This window comes from Syngnathus scovelli, chromosome 14 (assembly GCF_024217435.2).
Source record: "Syngnathus scovelli strain Florida chromosome 14, RoL_Ssco_1.2, whole genome shotgun sequence".
NCBI lineage: Eukaryota > Metazoa > Chordata > Actinopteri > Syngnathiformes > Syngnathidae > Syngnathus > Syngnathus scovelli.
This window is the reverse complement of record NC_090860.1, coordinates 4191469-4217046: the sequence shown is the minus strand read 5'-3', so window position 1 is coordinate 4217046 and position 25578 is coordinate 4191469. Positions and strand designations below refer to the sequence as shown.

The following is a 25578-nucleotide window of genomic DNA, read 5'->3' as shown; positions in this document are numbered from 1 at the left end:
GCACAAGCAAAGAAGGATGAGGGGAAGAAAACAAGGGGTGTGAAGGAGGAAAGGGAAAAATGAAACAAAGTAGGAAGAAAATGCAGAGAAAGAAAAAAGGAGACGAGGAGACAAAGAATGTACTTCACTCAGAAAAAAGCAAATACACCAGAAACATATTTTTCTTTACATTTTACATTTTTTATGTTTAATAAAATTATTTGTTAAATAACGAGCCGAGTTTTACGTTCCTAAATGTTAGCCGCTTTTCTTAATTGGTTTACAAAGACAGTCAAAATCCATCCATCCATTTTCCGTACCGCTTGTGTCGCGGGCTTGCTGGACCCTAACTCAGCTGTCATGGGGCAGCCAATTGCAGGGCACACAGAGACAAACAAACATCCGCACTCGCATCTAGGGGCAATTTGAGTACTCAAGAAGCCTAACAAGCATGTCTTTGGGATGTGGGAGGAAACCGGAGTGCCTGGAGAAAACCCACGCAAGCACGGGGAGAACTTACAAACTCCACACAGGGAGGGCCGGAGGTGAAATCGAACTCGCACCCTCTGAACTGGCGGACGCGCTAACCAGTGCTCCACCGAGCCGCCCGACAGCCAAAATAAAAAGGCCAAAAACAAAATAAGAAGATAGGCGCAGGTCCGTGCAGTCTTCTTCAGTACAGGCGATCTTTGACCGTCCGACGACGTCACGGCGCCGCTGCTCCAGCTGGACGGAAAACCCAACGCGAAGACCGACGTCAGCTCTCGTTTGTTGTTAGTGTGCGCGCGCGCGTGCGCCCACTTGGCGCTAGTGCACTTTTCAAGATTTTTATGAGACGACAACGCGCGAGGACGTCGAGAGGGCACCGAAGGTCGTTTCCTGTCGACGGACAATCAAGCGACGATCGGGATCAGGTGAGTCGGGCTACCTCTTGGCCTCCTTCGCCGCTTAGCCTTGCTTGCGATGCTAACAAACGTTGTCCACACTGAGGGTCTTCAGCTCCGGATGCGATTCTGCCAGCCAGCCAACCATTCAGGCAAGGTCGGCAGGCGGGTGGCCGGGCAGGTAGATAAATGTGACGCTCGCAAGCGTCCCCAGCACGTAGCGTGTCAGCTGCCATTGGACCTTGCACAACCCGGAAATGTGCACGGCTCCTCAGCGATCCTTTCGACTCTTTTAAATTCGACTTGATCGTTTTGCGTATATGTACATGTCTAGACGAAGAAAGGAGGGGGCCAAGGACAGAAAAATCCTTCTGTGGATGAAGGAAAGAAAGTTTGGAAGAAGGAAGGGGGTAAAGCACTGATGAAAAGTTGGAAAGGAACGGATTGGAGAAATGAGGGATAGATGGTAAGTGGGTGTAGAATGAAGGAAAACAAGGAAGTAAAGATAAGAGGAAGAAAAATAATGGATATGGGAAGGGAAGGTATAGACTAGAAGGGAAAAGGGTAGAATGCAAGAGAGAAAAGAAGGGTTGAAAATGTTGTGAGGACAAGAGCTTTTTTTAATTTGATGTGAACTTTGCTCATGTTGCAATGTGTCGCTTCCTGCCCATGGCCAAATGTCCCCCTTGAACTTGGACGCCCGCAGCCCCCGCGAACGAGGCCTCGTCACCTTGCCGCCGGTACCTCCTTTAAGCGTAAGCCAATCAAGGCGCCGCCTGGAGGTAAAGCCTGCCTGCCTCTTGGCTGCCGTCGCGGTGCCACATGGACACCACACCAAGTTAATGTTCGCTTCCTGTCTCCAGACGGGCCATGCACGTCAAGCAGCTGCGTTCCGGGCTGTGCGTGGACCTGTCAGGGTTCTGCACGCCTCCCCGCAACGGCCGTTGCCCCCTCAGTGCCATCCCAGGCAACACGCTTAGTACACAAGCCAGCCCGCCACCGCTACGTTGTCCGGCCAAAGATGATCCCGACGCCCTGCTGGATGTGTGCGCCGTCATCAAGCCGGGCCACGTCCGTGAGAAGATTGCCCTCTTCGCTCCGGACCCGGGTTCATTATGCGCAAACCGCGCCCCCTCAACGCGGCCAGCGAAGGTGAAGGGCAGCTGGCGGGAAAATAACGACGGCAAGCGACGAAGGCAGTCCACCGCTACCAGAACCCTCCGGCGGGACTCAGGTAGCCTGCCTGGAAACAGGCTGCCCGCTGATGCCTCCACCCGAAGTTTGGAGCAGAAGGTGTCAGTGGGTGCCATAGTTGCGTTTCTGGAGGAGCGCCGCAGCGGCACCGGGTTCGCCGTCACCCGAACGCCGCCCCTCCCGGAGGACACGGAGAGCGTGCGTGTATCGGACGTGGTCGCCAAGCTCGAGTGTCTGCAGCGTCGCAACGAGGGTGGCGTGTCCACAAGCCTGAGGATGTGGGCAGGGCACGTGCAGCTCACCGACTGTCCCGCTCCGCCCTCTCCATCCTCGCCATCGTTCGATGCTTGGGACAGCGACCCGATCGGACGCTCCCGGTCACCTTCTTCAGCCGGCATCGCGCTTCCTTCGCTGGAGGAGACGGAGCCCCTTCCCGGGTTGTTGTTTCTGTCCACGCCTTGGCCGGCGCCACCCTACATCCTTTCGGACGAGGCAGCGGAGCAGATGCGGGCATCGGATGACTTTGCGGAGATGAGACGGCGGCTGAGTGAGCTCCTGGAGCTGCCGACCACTCTGGCCACACTGCCGCAGGATGTGCTGGTGGGCATCTTTGTGCTGCTGCCCACCCGCAGCCTAGCGGCCCTCAAGTGCACGTGTCGCTACTTCAAGCTGGTCATCGAGAACTACAGTGTCCGTCCCGCCGATTCCCTGTGGGTGGCGGACCCCCGTTACTGCAACGACCCCTGCAAGAAGTGCAAGTGGCGCTACGGGCGCGGTGACGTGTCGTTGTGCCGCTGGCACCACAAGCCGTACTGCCAGGCGCTGCCCTTCGGGCCCGGCTTCTGGCTATGCTGCCACCGCCTACGCAGGGACGCCCCCGGTTGCAACGTGGGGCTCCACGACAACCGCTGGGTGCCCACCTTACACAGCTGAGCTGCATGGCAAAGCTTTTACCTTTGTTTTTTTTTCCTTGAACTTGCTCGTGGTCGACCTGTCACATCCGGTTTGTTGGCTGAGGAAGGAGTCTCAGACAGATCTCAATTTGTGTTCACGTGTACATAATATTGCATTTTAAGAAAGCCTAGGAAATGCTATAATAAAAAGACATTTTTAAAAATTGAGTGTTTTAATTTAGAGCTTTTTTTCACTTCTTTGCCCTTGTATTTTGTTTGAATTAAACAAACCTCTGGCTCTGGGCCATTTTAAAGTGACGCATCTGTCCAACCTGAGTAAATGTAATTTTATTTTATTTTTTTAACAGAAGACCCGTTTTGAAGCGCAGTGTAAGATTTATTTTAATAAAATGAAAGTATCTGCATAATACATTGACAATTTCCGATATAACTTTAATATTAAGTAATTATCTTTAATCAGGGTTCAGATTGTGAGGGGACTCCTGGTGCTCTCGTGTGGTTTTGCGGTGTAATGCAGCCTGGCGGTCAGCTCAGTGTCGAGAGGTGATGGTTGTGATGTCGTCCAGGAGCGAGAAGTAGTTATACTTGATGTCAAAGTCCATGTCGTACCAGAAGTTCACTGGGGGTGGGTTAGGGGTGCGATTGCAATCTTACAACTCGCAAACACTTTCAACTCATTTGAAATTGTGACACAAATTCCATGCGCGCTTTGACCTGCTTCTGCTTGTGTCCTCATATCCGCATCCTACCTGCGATGCAGCCGTGCGACTGTCTCACGTGGTGGAACCACAAGGACGGCAGGTAGAGCATCTCTCCCGCCTTCACGCTGCAGCGGAGCGGCTGCGCTCGCGCGTACGAGGGGTAGCGCTCCAGGTCTGGATCCAGCGGGTCTACGGGGATCCACGGCACCTGGCCGCAGTGGCGGGCCAGAGTGTCAGATTGCGAGAGCCAGGGAGCCACCCAGCGCCCGAACGCACCTTTTCACCATCGCTCTGGTCCACCACCTCAAAGTCACCCTCTTCCTTCTGCCGGTAAACCGCGGGCTGGTATAGGCCTGGCAGAGCATGGTAACCATGGTTACCGCACCCTGGCGCCATACGTACTGCATTCTATGGAATGTCGCTATGTAAAGGCGTCAGGGCTGTGATTTGTCAATGTGGTCACCGTAAGCATTGTTACTATGGTTGTTGGGCAGTTGTAATGGTTGTTTGGAGAGTTGTTGCCAAAAGGCCTGCTACTATGGTTACTATGTTTACTGTCATAACGTTTACTTGTCACCATGGTTAACACAAGGCTTGTGACTTGTTTTAGTCAAGACTGTTACTATGGTTACCATAAGGGCAGATGCCTTTTGGTTATGATGATTAGCGGAGCCAATGTTAGTAAGGTTGCTAAGGTCAAGGTTGTTACGAGGGTTCTATGTTTACCATACGGGACAAAGGGTCTGTCGGTGGGCGGCAGCAGGATGAAGTCCTTCTGTCCAGAGATGACGCAGTAAATGTTCTCATAAGGATCTTTGTGCACTAAAAGGGGAATCAGAACACTTTGTTTTGCTGAAAAAGTCAGGCGATGCAGCGAGCGGATCTTACGGGAGGTGATCGCGTCGGCCTCTCCGAGCCAGAAGTTGACGGCGTCTGGCGACTTTCCTGAACAAATGACAAAAGAATGATGGACATGTGAGGTTCCTCAAAGGGCAGGGCGGCGCTAGCGAGCGCGCTGGCTAGCCAGCCGGCTCACCCATGGCTGTGCTCATCCAGCCGATGTGCGCGTCCATGTCAGCCGTCAGCTCAGGAAGCTCCTCCAGCAGGTTGGAGCACTGCTTCTGAATGTAGAACACGCCACGCTGCTTCACCTGACCGCACAACAAGTCATGTGCTGAAGTGTACGGCTTAGTTTGCAATCAACTCTTTAGGCTCTCTCCTCTTGTAGTTGATAACGCAAAATGCAACCGAACTGTGATTTGTTTCCTTAGAACCATTTTTTTCTTTCATTTTTTATTTCAACTTATACCATCGCCTTGTTGAGGTAAAAAGACGACAACGTATAATTGGCTCTGGAAGGTTCAGAATGTTTAAAGGCAGTCAGTTTGGGCTTTTGTAGGAGATTGTGGTCTCTCACGTCGGCTCTTTGGGCCGCGCGCGGTGTTGAGCAAGCACAACGTGCTGTCTTGTACCTTTCCTTGGATGATGTCGAGCACGGAGGAAAAGCACATACATCGTTCCTCTGGCGTCACGAATCGATCGTCTTTGATGGCGTCGGCGTAACCGTTGGGGGTCACCGCCACGCTGATGACCTTGGAGCCCACCTTCTCCCTGCAAACAGAAAGCGGGAAGTCTATGCTCAGCCCAGGTGTCCTATCTTCCTCCTTACCTACCTCAGGTACGCGGGCGTCCACCTGGACAGAGCCGGCCAATGACTGAAGGCGTTTCGTATGATGCACGGCTTGTTGGGAGCGATCCACTGGCGGTAAAAGTGAAGCGGCTCGGGTGGGCCGTCCACATACGGCACCGATTTGTTCAAATACAAATCTGCAACGTTAAATCCAGCTACATGACGAGGAGTAATAATGCCAGTGCTACCAGTAATGCAGATACAATAGTAGTATAATCTGGGCGATTAGGTCGTAGCACAGCACTAGTTTGTTACAGCCTAAGCTATCGTGAAAGCGCAATATGAATAAAGACGTCTCGTATTGTATAGATACTTTGCAGTATTAATATTCAAAGTACTTAGGTGCAGCGTAGCTATAATAATGTATATAAAGTTTATGTTTATACGCACTAAAAGCTACGCTACTGATAGTACTGGTCTAATATGCAGAAGTAGTATAGTTCTAGTGTAAGGAGTAGTACTACCATTAATACTTGTGCAAGTCATAGTAATGAGTAATAATGATAATAGTAGACGTATTACTACTCTATAAACAGTATTAATGCTACTTTGATTAAGTACTATTATGAATAGTAACACAAAAAAGTAGTAATGGGAGTGCTATGAGTAGTGTAAGTTTAATGTTATATAACTATAAGTAGCATGAGTTCAAGCCGTGAAAGTATCAATACAAGTCGTAGTAGTAGTAGCATTGGCGTATGAGTCGTAGTAGTATTATTAGTCTTAGTAAGTACACTACAAGTAAAAGCAGCAGTTTACACAGTATATACTGCAGTACCGTGAGCCTCTAATGCGAAATTAGCTAGTCGTTCCTTCACGGCGTCCATGTCAACCATTGCATCAAAATCACGTTTTAATGCTCGGCCGCTTCGTCCATGCTGCTTTGTTTACACCCACTGCGCCTGCGCACTGCGTCTTCGTCGTCGGACGCCTTGTGGTATGTCTTCCCCTGCTGGCCAGACACTGAACTGTAAATCTAGTTACGTCACCGACCTTTTTCATGAATATCATTGTAATTAAATATTTTTGCATGGAAAAAATATACATTTCAGTGAGTTTTAAATTATTGTTCAAAGCAAAAACTGAGCTATGATGATTTTTTTTGCTTGAAGACAAGCGTTTTATTGCGCGTGCGCTTAGTGACGTAACATCCGGGTATTTTCTGTTGACGTTACTGCGTGGCTCTCACAATTTAAAAAAAAAAAAAAAAAAGATTTACCGCACAGTAAATCTTTTAGTCGTTTCAAAGTTGTTTTACGAGAACAGCGCAGCATTTCGTCACTGTGACGTAAGTGAGCCGCCGAGCTGAGTGTGGAATTCTGCTAGCGTTCAGCATTCTAACGGATGTTGCTTCTTTTAGCTTAGCTTCATAACGCCCCCCTCCCCGTTTCCGCTGCACATCCATACGACAAAGTGGACCGAGCCTTCGGCTCAAGTAGTTCGTGTTCTCGTCGCCTTTTACGACCACTGATAATGACTGAAGAAGGTGAAAGTCATAGTGAGCTATTTAGCGACAGGCTCATGTCATCAACTTGAATACCGATGAGCCTCTGATTGACAGCTTGAGGTCCCCAACGAAGTTCGGTTCAATACTTGATTACTTTGAGAGCACGGTGTCACGTGAGCTATTGATATTTTATTATTAAATCCATGCTGTAATTGACATAGACCTGACGTTTTTTTGTATGTGTCACACACATGCACACCGTCATATGCGAGAATCAAACTCATAGTGCCTGCACACTAGACAGGCGAGTGTACCAATACACCATACGTCATCCCCTAGGCCGAGACTGATTGACGTTGATGTGCAGGACACTGCCGCAGTGACGGACACAGTTTGGACCTTCAATCCGGATGGGGAATAGTGCTCTCAAGTCCCATCTGGAGACCTCCCAGAAGACAGGAGTATTCCAGCTCACTGGAAAAGGACTTCCAGCGGTGAGACATGTCTGGTACCATGTGGGTCCTATATGCTTATTTTGGTACCATTTTTTGTCATACAGCAGGGTTCACCAACACGTTGCCTGCGGCCACCAGGTCGCCCGTGAGGACCACATGAGTCGCCCGCGGGACTGTTCTAAAATTAGCTCAAATAGCGGCACTTGTCAGTGAGCTGCATCTATTTATTTTACAGTCAAACCTCGGTTTTAGAATCGGAATTCTAACAAAAAATTCGAGATTTTTTGCTTCAGTTGTCGAACAAAATTCGGAGGTCGAACCTCGCGAGATGAGCCGGGAGGACCCGAGAAAACCTGACCGCGCGGCCCGGATGCCGACTGACTCCGTTGTTATTGTATTTTCGTTACTTTGAGGATTGTATTAACCCCTAATCATGCCTCCAAAGAAAGCAAGTGGGAGCAGTAAAGCCATCCTAAAACACAAAGGCGCTCTTAAAGCAATGCGACTGTGAGCGTCCGGCGCGCTGCGGTTGTGTGATTGGACCAAATTAAGCTCCCTGCGCACTGAGGTCCACTTAAATTTTGGAAAGTACATCAGGACTTTAAAAGTATTTTCAAAATTTCAGCGACGGCTCTGTCACAATAATGCGACCAGCGCGGTGCAGTTGCGCGGTGGGCGACACGTTACGGTTGCGCGTTCGGCGGTGCGCTGCAATTGCGCGATCGGACAAATATGCACAAATGAAAAAATGCTTAAAAAAGGCGGGGGGGGTTTTGTCTTGAAACGGATTAAACATTATTCCATTATTTGTAATGGAAAAAATAGATTCGGAATTCGACCAATTCGCTTCTCGAACCGCCTTCTGGAACGGATTGTGGTCAAAAACCAAGGTTTGACTCTAGTTTTGCTATTGTTGTTAAAATCACACATGTGAACTGGAAATGACAATAATAACACAGTGAAAGCCAAATTTCAGAAGTCTGTGTCAAAGTCAAAGTCAGCTTTATTGTCAATTTCTCCACATGCCAAAGACACACAAAGAAACCGAAATTTCGTTCCCCCCTATCCGACGGTGACAAGACATGGCTCACAACAGACAAACAAGTAAACAAGTACAACAAAATTGTGCTGAATAAATAATGAATAAATAACACAACAATAAATAAATAAGAGGAGCAGAAAAAAAAAAGCCCCTCCGTGAGTCGTCACCTTATCGTGGTGGAGGGGTTTGCGTGCCCTTATGATTCTAGGAGCCATGTTGTCGGGGGCTTCATGCCCCTGGTAGGGTCACCCATGGCAAACGGGTCCTAGGTGAGGGGCCAGACAAAGCACGGCTCACAGAAGCCCCTTATGACGATTGAAATAAATGGACTTCGTTTTCCCTCGCCCGGACGCGGGTCACCGGGGCCTCCCTCTGGAGCCAGGCCTGGAGGCGGGGCCCGAAGGCGAGCGTCTGGTGGCCGGGCCTTCGCCCATGGGGTCCGGCCGGGCATAGCCCGAAAAGGAAACGTGGGTCCCTCTTCCCATGGGCTCACCACCTGTGGGAGGGGCCAAAGGGGTCGGGTGCAATGTGTGCTGGGCGGCAGCCAAAGGCAGGGACCTTGGCGGTCTGATCCCCGGCTGCAGAAGCTGGCTCTTGGGACATGGAATGTCACCTCTCTGGCTGGAAAGGAGCCCGAGCTGGTGTGCGAGGCAGAAAAATTCCGACTAGATATAGTCGGACTAGCCTCCACGCACAGTTTGGGTTCCGGTACAAGCCCTCTCGAGAGGGGCTGGACTCTCTTCCACTCTGGAGTTGCCCACGGTGAGAGGCGTCGAGCAGGTGTGGGTATACTTATTGCCCCCCGGCTGGGCGCCTGCACATTGGGGTTCACCCCGGTGAACGAGAGGGTAGCCTCCCTCCGCCTTCGGGTGGGGGGACGGGTCCTGACTGTTGTTTGTGTCTCTGCACCAAACAGCAGCTCAGAGTACCCACCCTTCTTGGGGTCCCTGGAGGAAGTGCTGGAGAGCGCTCCTTCTGGGGACTCCATCGTTCTACTGGGTGACTTCAATGCTCACGTGGGCAATGACAGTGAGACCTGGAAGGGCGTGATTGGGAGGAACGGCCCCCCCCGATCTGAACCCGATCGGTGTTCTATTGTTGGACTTCTGTGCTCGACATGGATTTTCAATAATGAACACCATGTTCAAGCATAAGGGTGTCCATGTGTGCACTTGGCACCAGGACACCCTAGGCCGCAGTTCGATGATCGACTTTGTAGTCGTGTCATCGGATTTGCGGCCGCATGTTTTGGACACTCGGGTGAAGAGAGGGGCGGAGCTGTCAACTGATCACCACCTGGTGGTGGGTTGGCTCCGATGGTGGGGGAAGATGCCGGTCCGACCTGGCAGACCCAAACGCTCTGTGAGGGTCTGCTGGGAACGTCTGGCAGAATCTCCTGTCAGGAAGAGCTTCAACTCCCACCTCCGGCAGAGCTTTTCCCACGTCCCGGGGGAGGCGGGGGACATTGAGTCTGAGTGGACCATGTTCCGCGCCTCCATTGTTGAGGCGGCCGACCGGAGCTGTGGCCGTAAGGTCGTTGGTGCCTGTCGTGGCGGCAATCCCCGAACCCGCTGGTGGACACCGGCGGTAAGGGATGCCGTCAAGCTGAAGGAGTCCTATCGGGCCGTTTTGGCCTGCGGGACTCCGGAGGCAGCTGACAGGTACCGGATGGCCAAGCGGAACGCGGCTTCGGCGGTTGCTGAGGCAAAAACCCGGGCGTGGGAGGAGTTCGGTGAGGCCATGGAAAATGACTTTCGGACGGCTTCGAGGAAATTCTGGTCCACCATCCGGCGTCTCAGGAGGGGGAAGCAGTGCAACGTCAACACTGTTTACAGTGGGGATGGCGTGCTGCTGACCTCGACTCGGGACGTCGTGAGTCGGTGGGGAGAATACTTCGAAGACCTCCTCAATTCCACCTACACGCCTTCCATTGAGGAAGCAGGGCCTGGAGACTTTGAGGCGGATTCTCCAATCTCTGGGGTCGAAGTCACTGAGGTAGTTAAAAAACTCCTCGGTGGCAGGGCCCCGGGGGTGGATGAGATCCGCCCAGAGTTCCTAAAGGCTCTGGATGTTGTGGGGCTGTCATGGCTGACACGCCTCTACAACGTTGCGTGGACATCGGGGACAGTGCCTCTGGATTGGCAGACTGGGGTGGTGGTTCCCCTCTTTAAGAAGGGGGACCGGAGGGTGTGTTCCAATTACAGGGGAATCACACTCCTCAGCCTCCCTGGTAAGGTCTATTCAGGGGTGCTGGAGAGGAGGGTCCGTCGGGAGGTCGAACCTCGGATTCAGGAGGAGCAGTGTGGCTTTCGTCCTGGCCGTGGAACAGTGGACCAGCTCTACACCCTCGGCAGGATCCTCGAGGGTGCATGGGAGTTCGCCCAACCAGTCCACATGTGTTTTGTGGACTTGGAGAAGGCGTTCGACCGTGTCCCTCGGGAGGTTCTGTGGAGGGTGCTTCGGGAGTACGGGGTGCCGAGCCAACTGATAAGGGCGGTTCGGTCCCTGTATCACCGATGCCAGAGTCTGGTCCGCATTTCCGGCAGTAAGTCGGATTCGTTCCCAGTGAGGGTTGGACTCCGCCAAGGCTGCCCTTTGTCACCGATTCTGTTCATAATTTTTATGGACAGAATTTCTAGGCGCAGCCGAGGCGTTGAGGGGGTCCGGTTTGGGGACCTCAGCATCGCGTCCCTGCTTTTTGCAGATGACGTGGTGCTGTTGGCTTCTTCAGGCCGTGATCTCCAGCTCTCGCTGGAACGGTTCGCAGCCGAGTGTGAAGCGGTCGGGATGAGGGTCAGCACCTCCAAATCCGAGTCCATGGTCCTCGATCGGAAAAGGGTGGAATGCCCTCTCCGGATCGGGGATGAGATCCTGCCCCAAGTGGAGGAGTTCAAGTATCTTGGAGTCTTGTTCACGAGTGAGGGGAGAATGGAGCGTGAGATCGACAGGCGGATCGGTGCAGCGTCGGCAGTAATGCGGACCCTGTACCGGTCCGTTGTGGTGAAGAGAGAGCTGAGCCAAAAGGCAAAGCTCTCAATTTACCGGTCGATTTACGCTCCTACCCTCACCTATGGTCACGAGCTATGGGTCGTGACCGAAAGAACGAGATCTCGGATACAAGCGGCCGAAATGAGTTTTCTCCGCAGGATGTCCGGGCTCTCCCTTAGAGATAGGGTGAGAAGCTCGGTCATCCGGGAGAGACTCGGAGTAGAGTCGCTACTCCTCCACGTTGAGAGGAGCCAGATGAGGTGGCTCGGGCATCTTATCAGGATGCCTCCTGGACGCCTCCCTGGGGAGGTGTTCCGGGCATGTCCCACCGGTAGGAGACCCCGGGGACAACCCAGGACGCGCTGGAGAGACTATGTCTCTCAGCTGGCCTGGGAACGCCTTGGGATCCCCCGGGATGAGCTGGATGAAGTGGCTGGGGAGAGGGAAGTCTGGGAGTCCCTCCTAAAGCTGCTGCCCCCGCGACCCGACCCCGGATAAGCGGAAGAAGATGGATGGATGGATGGATGGATGGATGGATGGATGGATGGATGGAAAAAAAAAAGGAGCAAGTGCGCGTACAGCAGACATTCCCGAAAATGGCGCAACAGTGCCGCACGCTACGCAGAAGGGGGTAGCGAGTTCAGGGCCCTAACAGCCTGGGGAAAGAAGCTGTTGGCGAGTCTGGTGGTGCGGGAGCGCAGGCTCCTGTACCTCTTCCCAGAGGGCAGAAGGTCAAACAAAGAGTGAGCTGGGTGACTCACATCTCTGGCAATCGAGGTTGCCTTGCGGGCGAGATGGGAGGTGTAAATGTCCTTCAGGGAGGGGAGCGAAGCACCAATCTTACTAGCCGTATTCACTATGTGCTGCAGGGCCTTCAAGTTCTGTTCAGTGCAGTTACCACCCCAGACAGCGATGCAACTGGTGAGGACGCTCTCAATGGTGCCACGGTAGAATGTAGACAGGACTGCCTGAGGAGCACATGCACGCCTGAGCTTCCGCAGGAAGTACAGGCGGCGCTGAGCTTTCTTTGCCAGTGACGAGGTGTTTGCAGACCAGGAGAGGTCCTCACTGATGTGCACCCCCAGGAACTTGGTGCAGCTCACCCTCTCCACCACAGCACCGTCGATGATCAGCGGCAGGTGTGTTGTGTGACCCTTCCGGAAGTCAACAATGATTTCCTTGGTCTTATTGACGTTCAGCAGGAGGTTGTTGTCCCTGCACCACGTGGTCAGAAGGTCAACTTCCGACCTGTACCGAGTCTCGTCGCCCTTCGTGATGAGACCCACCAGAGTCGTGTCGTCAGCAAACTTCACTATGCGGTTGTCGCTGTAGGTCGCAGAGCAGTCATGCGTCAGCAGGGTGAAGAGCAATGGACTGAGCACGCAGCCCTGGGGGGCCCCCGTGCTCAGCGTGATGCTGGCGGAGATTTTGTCGCCAACACGCACCACCTCTGACAGAGGAAGTCCAGTAGCCAGTTGCAGAGGGAGGTACTGAGGCCCAGCTCGTCAAGTTTGGAGATGAGTCGCTGCGGCACAATGGTGTTGAAGGCAGAGCTGAAGTCCACAAACAGCAACCTCACATATGAGTCCTTTCTCTCCAGGTGGGTGAGGGCCGAGTGGAGGGCAGAGCAGATGGCATCCTCAGAGGACCGCTTGGCACGGTACGCAAACTGGAAAGGGTCAATGGTGGGGGGGAGAACGGACTTGATGTGCTCCATGACCAGCCGCTCAAAGCACTTCATGATGATGGGCGTCAGTGCCACAGGGCGGTAGTCATTGAAGCATGACGGTGCAGGTTTCTTCGGCACAGGAACGATGGTGGCAGCCTTGAAACACGAGGGGACGATGGCCTGCTGCAGGGAAACGTTAAAGATGTCCGTGAAGACACCCGACAGCTCCCCAGCGCAGTCCTTCAGCGCTCGACCCGGGATGTTGTCAGGGCCCGCCGCCTTACGGGTGTCAATAGCGGCAAGCGCCCTTCTCACACCGTCGGCAGAGAGGCGCAGGGGCTGCTCGTGTGGGGGGGGAGTGGTCTTCAACGGGCAAGTGCTATTCTGGGCGTCGAAGCGAGCAAAGAAGCGGTTCAGATCGTTCAGCAGACGGACGTCGCCCTCACAGCTCCTCGGCGCGAGCTTGTAGTCCGTGATGGTCTGAATGCCCCGCCAAAGGCTACGTGCGTCCTTGCTGTCCTTGAAGTGGGTGGAGACCTTGCACGAGAACGCCTTCTTCGCTTCTTTGATGCCTCGGGACAGGTCGGCCCTCGCTGTCCTCAAGCCAGCCTCATCCCCTGGCCCTCAACAGTCTGAGGACAGCCCCCGTCAGCCACGGCTTCCAGTTCGCGCGAGTGACGACGGATTTCGAGCAAGTCACATCAACTGGTAGCCCTTTGCCTTAATCAGTACCCAGAAAGTAGCTCTCGGTTTAAGAAAGGTTGGTGACCCCTGTCATACAGTCTGCATTTTCCAGTGTCATGTGATTTCTACTGTGTGCCTACACATAAGTTCTTAAGCTTCAGTAAGTTCTTTTACGTGGGTGGTGGGGTTCTCACTCTATATAGTCAGCAGATGGGTCTCACTTTATATAGTCAGCAGGTATCATCTGGGTCCTAGAACCAGCTTGTCTTATGTGAGTTCAGTATGTATGTTCTGGCAGCACATTCCAGTGCCATGTGAGGTAAACAATCAGCATGTTTTGTCCGGCTGCCATGTGGATTCTCGAGTCAGCAAGGTCTGATTCTATGCGGGTTCTCTAGTAATTGTACTTGTTCCTTGCGGCGTATATAGTCAACATGTTAATGACTCAACTGAGGCCCAAGCCGAGTATCGATGCTACTAGCTTCTGCTAACAGGTTCTGATATGAGACTTTGTGGCCTTCAGTTTCCTGAGGAATTGCAGCGGCTTACAGCAAACCTTCGGACCGTGGACCTGTCTGACAACAAGTTGGAGTCACTTCCTCCTTCTATTGGAAGCTATGCGCAGCTCCGGAGTTTGACCCTCAACTCAAACAGGCTGGGTGAGTTCAAACATTCAGGATGAAACGGTCAGTGTACTAGAACTCTTCAACACTTTTGTGGTGTTGCTTATTGCTCCTCAGGTGGACTCCCCGCTGAGATTGGGAAGCTGAAGAAACTGGAGACTCTTAGTCTCAGTTCTAACCGGATCCAGCAGCTGCCACTCACCATGGATCAGCTAAAGTCCCTGCGGACCCTCATTCTGGCTGGGAACCGTATCTCGGAGTTCCCCACCGGACTAGGAGCCCTGAGACACCTGGATCTGCTGGACCTTTCCAGGAACCAGCTTCAGAGTGTTCCCCCAGAGGTGTCAGAATTGCAGGTCATTGAGATCAACCTCAACCAGAACCAGGTACCAAACAATTAAGCCAGTCCAAAAAAAAGAACCTGAGCTTGGAACAAAGTTATTAGATTGGCCCAGTAAGAATGAGATCAGTCCAATGAGACACCAAACCGGTAAAACATAGCTGTATTCAGAACGAGGAAGTTGTGCCTGTTTGTTCCAGATCTCGCTGCTGTCTGCGGATGTGTCTCGGTGTCCTCGCCTCAAAGTTCTACGTGTGGAGGAGAACTGTTTGGACCTGGCCGCCATCCCGCTGTCCATCCTGAATGAATCACAAGTGTCTCTCTTCTCGGTTGAAGGAAACCTCTTTGAGGTCAAGTGTCTACGAGACATGGAGGGCTACGACAAGGTGAGGTTCGGAACGTGCTGCAACGGACCAAGTCTCTTCTTCTTAAATTTCCCCATGCCTTTCCTTCGCAGTACATGGAGCGTTTCACCGCCACCAAGAAGAAGTTTTCCTGAAGACCAACACCACCATGTCCTCCTCTTTCTCTTCTGGGGACACAAAGCGGGAGGTAGTAGTAGAAGAAGAAGCCAAGAGACGATTCCAGCGTGTTCCCCATCAATTAGCACAGCTTGTGTCTGGCCAACCCTGACTGGGAGTACTTGGTGACCCTGTTGTGGACCTGGCTTGGCCACCCAAAGGAACAAAGAGGAACTGCAAACTGTTCTGAGACACAAAGGCTTATTGCACTGCTGGCGGCACTGTCAATTTTTTTATAAACAAAACCATTGAAGTTTCCATGGCAATGCACTTGCTAATAAGCTGCATGTTATTTCACCCGGATGCAGGAAAACAGTGATGAAAACTTCCAGTGATGTTATTGTGTCAGCCATGTTGTTTGCATAATAGCAGAGTTAGCCTTCTTTGAGCTAGATAAACTTCCATTCATTATCACACCACTAACAAACTTCAAGCATACCCGTTAGCCTTCTTTGAGCTAGATAAACTTCCATTCATTATCACACCACTAACAAACTTCAAGCATACCCGTAAGCACATGTTGAATCTGCCAAGGACACTCCTGCACTATTTTCACTAATGCCGCGGGCCTCTAAAACGCACTTGATTTTGCTTGAGAAAATAATGAAGTCCAATTCTTTCTCTTTGTAATTTAATTTGCATTAACTAACGATTGCTGATTGAACTAAAATGTAAAGTGTAGCCTATTGTTGATACTCTTTCCCGGTTAGATGATTACCCCAACTGATGGTAGCTGTCTGGATTCTACACCAACTGGCCAGGACAAGATCTGAGGTGGACCATGTCCTCAAGGGTACTGTCATGATGACTGAAGGTGTCTTCCTAAATGGACTTATACCCTTCTTTATTTTAGATTGCTTTGTATTACGTTGCCTTTTGAATATTTAAAAGGCAACGTAATACAAAACAACATATGGTGCCCACTTGGCATCTGGTCCTCCCATCTGCCGTCCCTTGGGGTTTCTTATTTTTCCCTTGCTCAGGTTTTTGGAGTTTTTTTCTTATGCACCTAAACATTTTTAATATTAATCAACTGGGGGCATGTGAAGCCCAAAATAAATTTGACAAGAATTGATATATCAATAACAATAATGGAACACAACATTTTTACCTAAAGATCAGGGTGAGGATGGGGCGACATTGGGGTGTTTTTGTCCCAGTTTTGAGCAAAGTTCCCCAGCCAAAATCTTAATGGTATACAGCAGTGGTCCCCAACCTTTTTTGCGCCATGGACCGGTTATGTGTCAGAAATATTTTCGCGGACCGGCCTTTATATATATAAATAATACATTTATATAAATAAATATTACATTTATCATAAATATATAAATGTGATAAAATAAAATGCTACGACTGGCATAAAAACAAGTATAAACGACATGAAAATAAAACTCACCATGCCGTTGAATTAGTGGGAGCACTGAGCTTGTTTCTCAGAAACCATTCATCCATCCCATCCCATCCATCTTCCGCTTATCTGGGGTCGGGTCGCGGGGGCAGCAGATTTAGGAGGGACTCCCAGACTTCCTTCTCCCCAGCCACTTCATCCAGCTCATTCCGGGCGATCCCAAGGCGTTCCCAGGCTAGCCGAGAGACATAGTCTCTCTAGCGTGTCCTGGGTCGTCCTCGGGGTCTCCTACCGGTGGGACATGCCCGGAACACCTCCCCAGGGAGGCGTCCAGGAGGCATCCTGATGAGATGCCCGAGCCACCTCATCTGGCTCCTCTCAACGTGGAGGAGTAGCGACTCTACTCCGAGTCTTTCCCGGATGACCAAGCTTCTCACCCTATCTCTAAGGGAGAGCCTGGACATCCTGCGGAGAAAACTCATTTGGGCCGCTTGTATCTGTGATCTCGTTGCTTCGGTCACGACCCATAGCTCGTGACCATAGGTGAGGGTAGGAGCGTAAATCGACCGGTAAATTGAGAGTGTTAGATAAATTGTATATATATATGTTATCATGCGTTCCCTAATGAGTACTTATTAATAAAATTATTGCACAGAATGCTTGCTGTTTCGCCTTGCAGACGTCCACCAGACCACAACAAGTCATACGATGCTATCTGGAGCTTGCTGACCTTCTACATCTCTGGGAATCCAAGAAAGCTGTTGATAGCTCAAACTATTTTGTTGATGTCTGCACATGGCATTTTGTCCTTGCACTCTTTTCTCATGGTGTCTTGTCTGTGACTTCTTATTTCACATAGCATTTTGTCCTTGCACGCTTTTCGATTCTCATGACATCTTGTCTATGACTTCTTTTTGTTTATAGAATCTCGTTTCTTTTCTCATGAGACAAAGCCCACGCTTCCCCCCACCTCAGGGGCTAGTCTCACATTGTGGGTAGGGCATTCCTAAATAAAAGAGTGAGGAGTGCAATCAGACCTTTAGTGTATTTCGGGACTGCTGTAAGTCTGATTGCACTCCTCGCGAGAAAGGACTCAACATTCTGCCTCACTGGTTTTGTCTGCTGATCCTTTTTCTGATTTTGAACCTAACAGATTTTTGGGGGCTCGTTCCGGGATCTCAATAGACCTATTTCGGGGTTCCGGCCGACTTTTCGACGCAGGACAAGTCCTTGGCCAAGGCATATAGATAGAGAAACCCTTTTCACGGGGCTGTCTCGATCAGTCGGTTGGACGCCGAAGTGGTTGACGAGATCATACTAGGAGAAGGCCCAGCAGACTGTGAGTACGAATCTTGATTCTGTTGAAAGTAATGAAAGTGCAGTGACAAGAGGTCACTTAAAACCTTGACAATTCTAGACCCTATCAAGTGCAATTAGAAACAGTAAATTCCGCTGGGATGATGGAGTCCCCTGACTGATAAGTCAGTTAAATTCCATGGGAGAGCGGACCCATCTGTTTTCTAAAGAAGTACAGGTAATTTGGAGCAGTTAAATTCCGCTGAGGTGTCGTGGGGCCTCCTAGTTAACCTTCCTAATGTGTTAGCTTTCTGCTGCCATCTGGGGTGTTTTTCTTAACTCTTGTTTAGCTGATTTGGCTTCTTTATCCATGAAAAGATAGGTTTTATATCTACTTTGAGAAAAAGGCAAAAATAAGTTTTTCTTACACAATAGGAAGGTTAAAGAGTTTAGATTTTGTAAAGATCCACGGGAGGGCGGACTCCCCTGCTTGCCTGTGAGACGATAAGGATGCGCATTGTGTGTGTGTGTATGGTTTGACTGAGAGTGATCTCATTTGAGCTCTCCTTTATGTAAACAGTGGTTTTGTGTAAAAGCAGAGGAAAGGAGACTTACCACTCATTGAATATTTTACCACTGTCCGGTGAATAAAGTTGGCTTTAGGACACTGTAGGTGCCATTCGAATTGCCAACTCCGAAATTTAGAGAAATAAACCATGGGAAAATCAAATAGCAAACAAAAGCCGCTACCCCGACATGAATTGAAATGCAAGGGGTCGGCACCGACAATATAAAATATCTTGACAAATGCATATTTTGGACAGAGGGGATTGCATTATGTGACGTGGCGGTGGCGAGGCTCTCCGCACTTCAGTTGCTCCCCCCACCCTTGTTATCAGCTGGGAAGATTGTCATGTCTATGTTGTGGGCCCGTGTGTTTGTTTCTGTGTATGTTTGTCTTTGTGTATCAGTTCGTTATAAAGGATGGAATTGCGTTAAATTGGTGCACGAAAGCGGTGTGCTAGACAATGGTTTATCAGATTTGCATTGTTAAATGTAAAAAAATTTAGAAATGATAGAATAAACTGAGGGTTGTGGTCAGAAACTCGTCCAACGAGGAGAGTGCCCAGCCCTCATAAAAATGTGAGAGTAAGAGAGAACATACATTGTAGAATTGGATAAAATTAAATTATGATTGCAGATTTTAAATTTAGGAGGAATTATTGATTGGTTATGACATAAGACTATACAAGGACACATGTAAGGACAAGTCAAAGATTTGAATCACTTGGAGTTAAAAACAACATTGCAAGGGGGGCAGTTTTTATCAAAAGAACACCAAGTAAAGTATTAAGTAGTGGGCATTCGTGATTGGGATTGAATTAAGGATAAAATTAGGTCAATGATTAGAAATCAATGGTGCTCTACACAATAAGGCTTAAATTTTAATGGGGAAATATTTGGAGTACTGTGTTGGTCTACATAGGTCATGGGCCTAGTTTATTTGATTTTGATTGTGGTTTGGGTTTATTTTGTTTATTGTTAAGTTATTGTTGTTATTCTCTTATCCCCTGCATTACAAATGTCTTCTTGATGCAGATAGGTTAACAGGCTGGGACTTTAGTGAGGAGATAATTTGTCGATTGATGGGGGTTAGTAATTGTCCAAATTCTAGTCACATGTTTTGAGGGACCACAGCAACAACATTATATTTAATTTCCAGGCCATTATTTAGTATGATATGACAGTGTCTAGCTAAGTAGACTGTTCTAAAAAAAAAAGAAATGTGAGAGTGAAGGAGGAGGTTTGATTTGTAATCTGACATTTGGGTCCCATTTTTGAAGAGCATAGATTGTTTTGTTTGTTTATTTTAAAGATATATTTAACAGTTTATCTCTGTGCAGTAAGGATATAACAATTTTGCAAAAATTAAAATTTGAAATTAAAAAGCAAAATTACATTCTCATTTTCCCAGATGTGAGGGAAATTGAAAGATAAGGAAGACGAAGAAAAGATAAAAAAGAACTTGCTGTTGCACAGACCGGAAGATGATGACACAGTGTCAGCACGAGCTCGCTTAAAAACCGCAGCTGAGAATGTGATGAATGGAGATGAGAAAAATGATCAAATTACAAAGTGTCAGGCGCAGAGCAGGGAGAGGACTCGAATGCAGAGATTCCAAAGTTCAACAAAGTGTTTATTGTCTCCACTGATGGTCGAACAAAAAACGCCTCACGAGGAGGGAAAAAAGGGGAAACTAAGGCGCCTCGAACCGAGGGAGAAAAAGGAGAAATCAAAGCGCCTCGAACCAAGGGAAATGCAAAAACAAGATAGCGATGTAACCAAGTTAACATCGGTGAGCAAAGACGTTCAAACAAGGCTTCTACGTGGACTCAAGGGTTTCGTGATCGCTAGTGTTCTCAGCAAGGCAAGACACACTGGCACTGGATACGGGGAAAGACGCGGGTTATATGGACACAGGAGGGGAACACAGGTGAAGACAGTTGGTCATTGGCGCAGGTGCACACACTTGGAATTAGGGGTTCACGTGACCGGACGCACAGGGGAAGGACACACCGACTGGAACGAGGAAAATCACACAATAAAACAGGAAGTGATCCGGACGACACATGACAGCATGACATAACCCCCCCCTCTAGGGCTGGATCCCAGACGGACCTGGAGCATCGGGGTGAGCCGCATAAAAGTCATCTAATAGCCCGGGATCCAGGATATAGCTACGCGGCACCCATTGCCGCTCCTCTGGCCCGTAACCCTCCCAGTCCACCAGGAATTGCCAGCCTCGGCCCTTCCGGCGCACGTCCAGCAACTTCTTAACTGTGTAGGCAGGCCCACCCCCCACCGTCCGCGGAGGCGGAGGTGCCGCGGGAGCCGGCACCATCCCACTCTCCCTAACCGGCTTGACCTTCCCGACGTGGAAGGTGGGATGCACCGCAAGGGACCGAGGCAGACGGAGTCGCACAGCCGCTGGACCGACGACCTTGGAAATCGGGAACGGCCCCACAAAACGGGGGGCCAGCTTCCTGGAGCCCACCTGGAGGGGAAGGTCCCGGGCGGACAGCCAGACCCGCTGGCCGGGCCGGTAGACGGGCGCCGGACGACGTCTCCGGTCAGCCATCCTCTTCACCCTGTCGCCCTGGCGGACCAGTATGGCCCTTGCCGCCGCCCAGATGCGCCGACAGCGTCTCACCACGGCGCGCGCCGAGGTAACTGACACCTCCGGCTCGCTGTCGGGGAAGAGCGGGGGCTGGTATCCGAAAACGCACATGAAGGGGGACATCCCGGTAGCCGTGGTGGGAAGGGAGTTATGGGCGTACTCTACCCAGGTCAAATTTTGACTCCACGACGAGGGGTTCTGGGTTACCAAACAGCGGAGGCCCGTTTCCAGCTGCTGGTTAATGCGTTCTGCTTGGCCGTTCGCTTCCGGGTGGTAGCCCGAAGTGAGGCTCACGGTGGCCCCTATAAGCTTGCAGAAGGCTTTCCAAAAGCGGGACACGAACTGGGGGCCCCCATCTGACACGGCGTCCCGAGGAAATCCATGAATTCTGAAGACGTGGTCCATGAGAACCACTGCCGTACGTTTTGCCGAAGGTAATTTGGGCAGGGCAATGAAGTGGGCCATCTTGGAGAACCTATCCACGACGGTGAGTATCGTCGTCTTACCGCTAGACACTGGCAGTCCCGTGACAAAATCCACAGAGATGTTGGCCCATGGTCGAGAGGGGATGGAGAGAGGTTGCAGCAACCCCACACGGCTGCCCGGAGTGTTCTTACTTCGCGCACAGATGGAACAGGCTGCAACATACTCCCGGACGTCTGCCCCCATGGAGGGCCACCAGAATCTTTGGTGGATGACGTGCAGGGTTCTTCGCACGCCCGGGTGACACGTGAGCCGGGAGGTGTGCGCCCAGTGGATCGCTTGGGATCGTAGTTGGGGCGGAACGAACAGTCTATTCTCGGGACTTCCTCTAGGGGGTGGATCATCGTGGTTTGCCTGCTTCACCAAGTCCTCTATGGGCCAGGTTACGGCTCCCACCACGCAGTGAGGGGGGAGAATGGGCTCTGGCTCTGTGGACACCGGGTCTGGGCTGTAGATGCGTGACAGCGCATCAGGTTTGGTGTTCTTGGCCCCCGGTCTGTAAGACAACGTGAAATGGAAACGGTTAAAGAAGAGGGACCAACGAGCCTGGCGGGAGTTCAATCGCTTGGCATCCTTGATATATTGCAGGTTCTTGTGATCGGTCCAAACCAGAAAGGGGTGTTGGGCTCCCTCCAGCCAGTGTCTCCATTCTTCAAGGGCTTTTTTGACCACCAACAATTCCCGATCTCCGACGTCGTAGTTCTGCTCCGCGGGGGTCAGCCGTCGGGACAAAAAGGCGCATGGATGGAGCTTGTTGTCGGCCTGGGATCTCTGAGACAGGACGGCGCCGATTCCCTGACTGGAGGCATCAACCTCCACCACGAACTGACGAGATGGGTCAGGCAAGGTAAGGATTGGGGCGGTGGTGAACCGCCTCTTCAGCTCCTGGAAGGCGGCTTCAGCCTCCGCCGTCCAGCGAAACGGAACCGTCGGGGAGGTGAGAGCGTGCAGGGGAGCCGCGGTGGCGCTGAAGCCTCGTATGAATCGTCTATAAAAGTTAGCAAATTCCAGAAATTGCTGTACTCTTTTGCGGCTATCCGGTACCGGCCATTGGGTTACCGCGCTCACTTTGGCTGGGTCCATCTGGACCTTCCCTGGGGCTATGATGAAGCCAAGGAACAATATTGTTTCTGCATGGAACTCGCTCTTTTCGGCCTTTACATAAAGTCGATGGTCCAGGAGCCGTTGCAGGACCGACTTAACATGACTCTCATGGGTCCTCAAATCTGGTGAATAAATTAAGATGTCATCCAAGTAAACGAAAACAAAGTGGTCTAAGAAATCACTCAAAACGTCATTGATCATGGCCTGGAAGACCGCGGGGGCATTGGTGAGGCCGAACGGCATTACCCGGTATTCAAAGTGTCCCCTGGGGGTGTTGAAGCCCGTCTTCCACTCATCACCTTCCCAAATGCGCACGGGGTGATACGCGTTACGCAAATCTAGCTTGGTGAATACCCGAGCCTGCTGCAACTGATCAAACACGGCCGACATGAGTGGGAGGGGGTACCGATTCTTTATAGTGATCTGGTTGAGGGGACTGTAATCTATGCAGGGGCGCAGGGTTCCGTCCTTCTTCCCCACAAAGAAAAACCCGGCCCCTGCAGGCGATGATGACGGCCTGATCAGACCCGCTTTCAGTGACGCGTCAATATAGTCATTTAAGGCCTTCTTTTCGGGGCCCGAAAGGGAATAAAGTCTCCCCTTGGGGATCGAAGCCCCGGGCAATAGGTCTATGGCGCAGTCGTAAGGACGATGGGGTGGTAAGGAGCTTGCCTTGGCTTTGCTAAATACCTCCGCAAGTTGATGGTAGCATTTGGGTACTTGGTTTAGATCCGGAGATCTGGACTCTGGTTCAGGAGACGCAAGGTCCGAGGGAGAGGTGCATGTGGACTCGATCGAAGGGTTCGGTTTGACACACGATACTTGGCACTGGGATGCCCACCCCTTTATCTCCCCTGACTCCCAGTTTATTGCAGGGTTGTGGTGTTTTAGCCACGGATAACCGAGGATAAGCGGATTCAGGGGGGAGGTGACTACATGCAATCTTACTAGTTCATGATGAGTCCCAAAAGACAGTGAGAGGGGTTCGGTTATAGAGGATACGTCAAAAAGGGCTTGTCCGTTAAGTGCCTTAGCCGTTATGGTCGTGTTCAAGGGTTCGGTCTTTACACCTAAGCTGCGAGCGAAAGCCCAGTCAATCAGATTCTCGTCGGCCCCAGAGTCAATCAACACCCCAAGCTCGATTTCCTTGCCTTGGCAGGTTAGCGTCCCGACGGGTAGAACCCTATTCTTCTGCCGGACCACGGAGAAGGTGCTTACCCTCAGCGCATTCCGCTCCGGGCAGGAGAGGCGGAGATGACCAAGCGCCCCGCAGTAGTAGCAGCGGCCCTCCTGGCGTCGATGCTGTCTTTCCTCTTCGCTCAATTTGGCCCTGCCGAGCTGCATGGGTTCCGTCCCAGCGAGTGGTAATGCCGGGGTCGATCTTTGGTCGATCCGCCCAATGATGCGGAAGGAGTAACGATCGCGCCCCGGCTTGCGCGTTGCTTCCTCCATTCCTGTAGTCGGTTGTCTGTTTGGACGGCCAACGCGATGAGAGCGTCGAGTTTCACAGGAAGATCAAGGGGAATGAGTTGGTCTTGGATGGTCCCGGAAAGACCCCGGAGAAAAACATTGTACAGGGCCGACGAGTTCCATCCGCTTTCCGCGGCCAGAGTGCGGAAGCGGATCGCGTAGTCGCTGACCGTCTCTCGACCCTGGGTGATAAGGCACAGCTCTCGTGCCTTCTCTCGGTCCGTGGGAACTGGATCGAACACCATGCGCAGGGCCTCGATGAATCCGATAAACGAGTGACAGGTAGCGGAGTTCCTGGCCCATTCTGCGGTCGCCCACGCCCGGGCTCTTCCCGTCAAATAGGATATCGTGTACGCCACCCGGGAGCGTTCCGTTGGGAAGTCGCCGGGAGCTCGCTCGAACTGCATCTCACAAGTCGTTATAAAGGCTCGACTCAGCCCGGGTTCACCTGCATATCGTTCCGGGGAAGCCAGTCTGATCCCCCTCGCAACAGGCGCGGGTGCCGGGTGGTTCACAGGGGGCGCCGCTGTGGAACAGGGTGTCGCAGCTCGCCCCGTGGTCAGCAGAGTGAGGACGTCTTGCATTTGACGGCGCATCCACCTGGGCGGCCACCGCCTCTCGGAAGCCTTCCTGGTTCTTCACCAGTTCCTGAACTCCAACACTCAGAGCGTCGACCTGCTTCTGCTGTTGGCCCAGCTGCGACGTCTGGGAGCGTACTTGGGCGACCAGCTGCGCTGTCTCTGCCGAGTCCATGTCTGGCCAGTGCGTAATGTCAGGCGCAGAGCAGTGAGAGGACTCGAATGCAGAGATTCCAAAGTTCAACAAAGTGTTTATTGTCTCCACTGATGGTCGAACAAAAAACGCCTCACGAGGAGGGAAAAAAGGGGAAACTAAGGCGCCTCGAACCGAGGGAGAAAAAGGAGAAATCAAAGCGCCTCGAACCGAGGGAAATACAAAAACAAGATAGCGATGTAACCAAGTTAACATCGGTGAGCAAAGACGTTCAAACAAGGCTTCTACGTGGACTCAAGGGTTTCGTGATCGCTAGTGTTCTCAGCAAGGCAAGACGCACTGGCACTGGATACGGGGAAAGACGCGGGTTATATGGACACAGGAGGGGAACACAGGTGAAGACAGTTGGTCATTGGCGCAGGTGCACACACTTGGAATCAGGGGTTCACGTGACCGGACGCACAGGGGAAGGACACACCGACTGGAACGAGAGGAAAATCACACAATAAAACAGGAAGTGATCCGGACGACACATGACAGCATGACACAAAGACAGATGTTGACAAAGCGAACCATCCTTTCCGTCTTTGTACCCCAAATTAAACAACTCATTGCTTCCTATAATTTGAGAGGTGATGAAGTACAACAGGTTTTCATGGCATCCTTAACCAAACATTGGGCAAGCGTTAAAGGCACCTGGAGTCCTTTTGATCTCCAGGGCCGTCCATTGGAATATAACGGGGTGCCATTACAAATACAAATTGACCAACTATTGCAGGATAAAAATAAAATTTCAACGTAGAGCAAATTACACAGACATTGGCCGGACTAAACAA

The 25578-nt window shown here is 51.2% G+C and overlaps 3 protein-coding genes across 13 annotated transcripts; 2 read left to right on the top strand and 1 right to left on the bottom strand.

The window, feature by feature from the left end:
* The first annotated feature begins 116 nt into the window (after window positions 1-116).
* On the top strand, window positions 117-17576 carry lrrc57 (leucine rich repeat containing 57). 9 transcript variants are annotated; one of them, XM_049739877.1, is made up of 6 exons: window positions 117-893; window positions 7177-7303; window positions 14171-14306; window positions 14388-14656; window positions 14811-14996; window positions 15068-17576. In XM_049739877.1, the coding sequence occupies exons 2-6, from the start codon at window positions 7220-7222 to the stop codon at window positions 15107-15109; spliced, it is 717 nt and encodes a 238-aa protein (XP_049595834.1). In that variant the 5' UTR covers window positions 117-893; window positions 7177-7219; the 3' UTR covers window positions 15110-17576. The 9 variants fall into 9 exon arrangements, with proteins under 9 accessions (XP_049595834.1, XP_049595833.1, XP_049595829.1 ...); XM_049739876.1 differs by lacking the exon at window positions 117-893 and adding an exon at window positions 6488-6650; XM_049739872.1 differs by lacking the exon at window positions 117-893 and adding an exon at window positions 6488-6650 and having other exon boundaries at window positions 7177-7324.
* On the top strand, window positions 888-3178 carry fbxo34 (F-box protein 34). Of its 2 annotated transcripts, none has more exons than XM_049739891.1 (2): window positions 888-1618; window positions 1727-3178. In XM_049739891.1, exon 2 carries the CDS (start codon window positions 1734-1736, stop codon window positions 2988-2990), a length of 1257 nt encoding a protein of 418 aa, XP_049595848.1. In that variant the 5' UTR covers window positions 888-1618; window positions 1727-1733; the 3' UTR covers window positions 2991-3178. The 2 variants fall into 2 exon arrangements, with proteins under 2 accessions (XP_049595848.1, XP_049595847.1); XM_049739890.1 differs by having other exon boundaries at window positions 888-1645.
* jmjd7 (jumonji domain containing 7) lies at window positions 3335-6304 on the bottom strand. Of its 2 annotated transcripts, none has more exons than XM_049739900.1 (9): window positions 6141-6304; window positions 5346-5499; window positions 5145-5283; window positions 4709-4823; window positions 4561-4617; window positions 4399-4494; window positions 3949-4025; window positions 3721-3880; window positions 3335-3590 (listed from the first exon to the last, which is right to left on the bottom strand). In XM_049739900.1, exons 1-9 carry the CDS (start codon window positions 6196-6198, stop codon window positions 3502-3504), a joined length of 945 nt encoding a protein of 314 aa, XP_049595857.1. In that variant the 5' UTR covers window positions 6199-6304; the 3' UTR covers window positions 3335-3501. The 2 variants fall into 2 exon arrangements, with proteins under 2 accessions (XP_049595857.1, XP_049595859.1); XM_049739902.1 differs by having other exon boundaries at window positions 4709-4793.
* Window positions 17577-25578: the final 8002 nt, after the last annotated feature.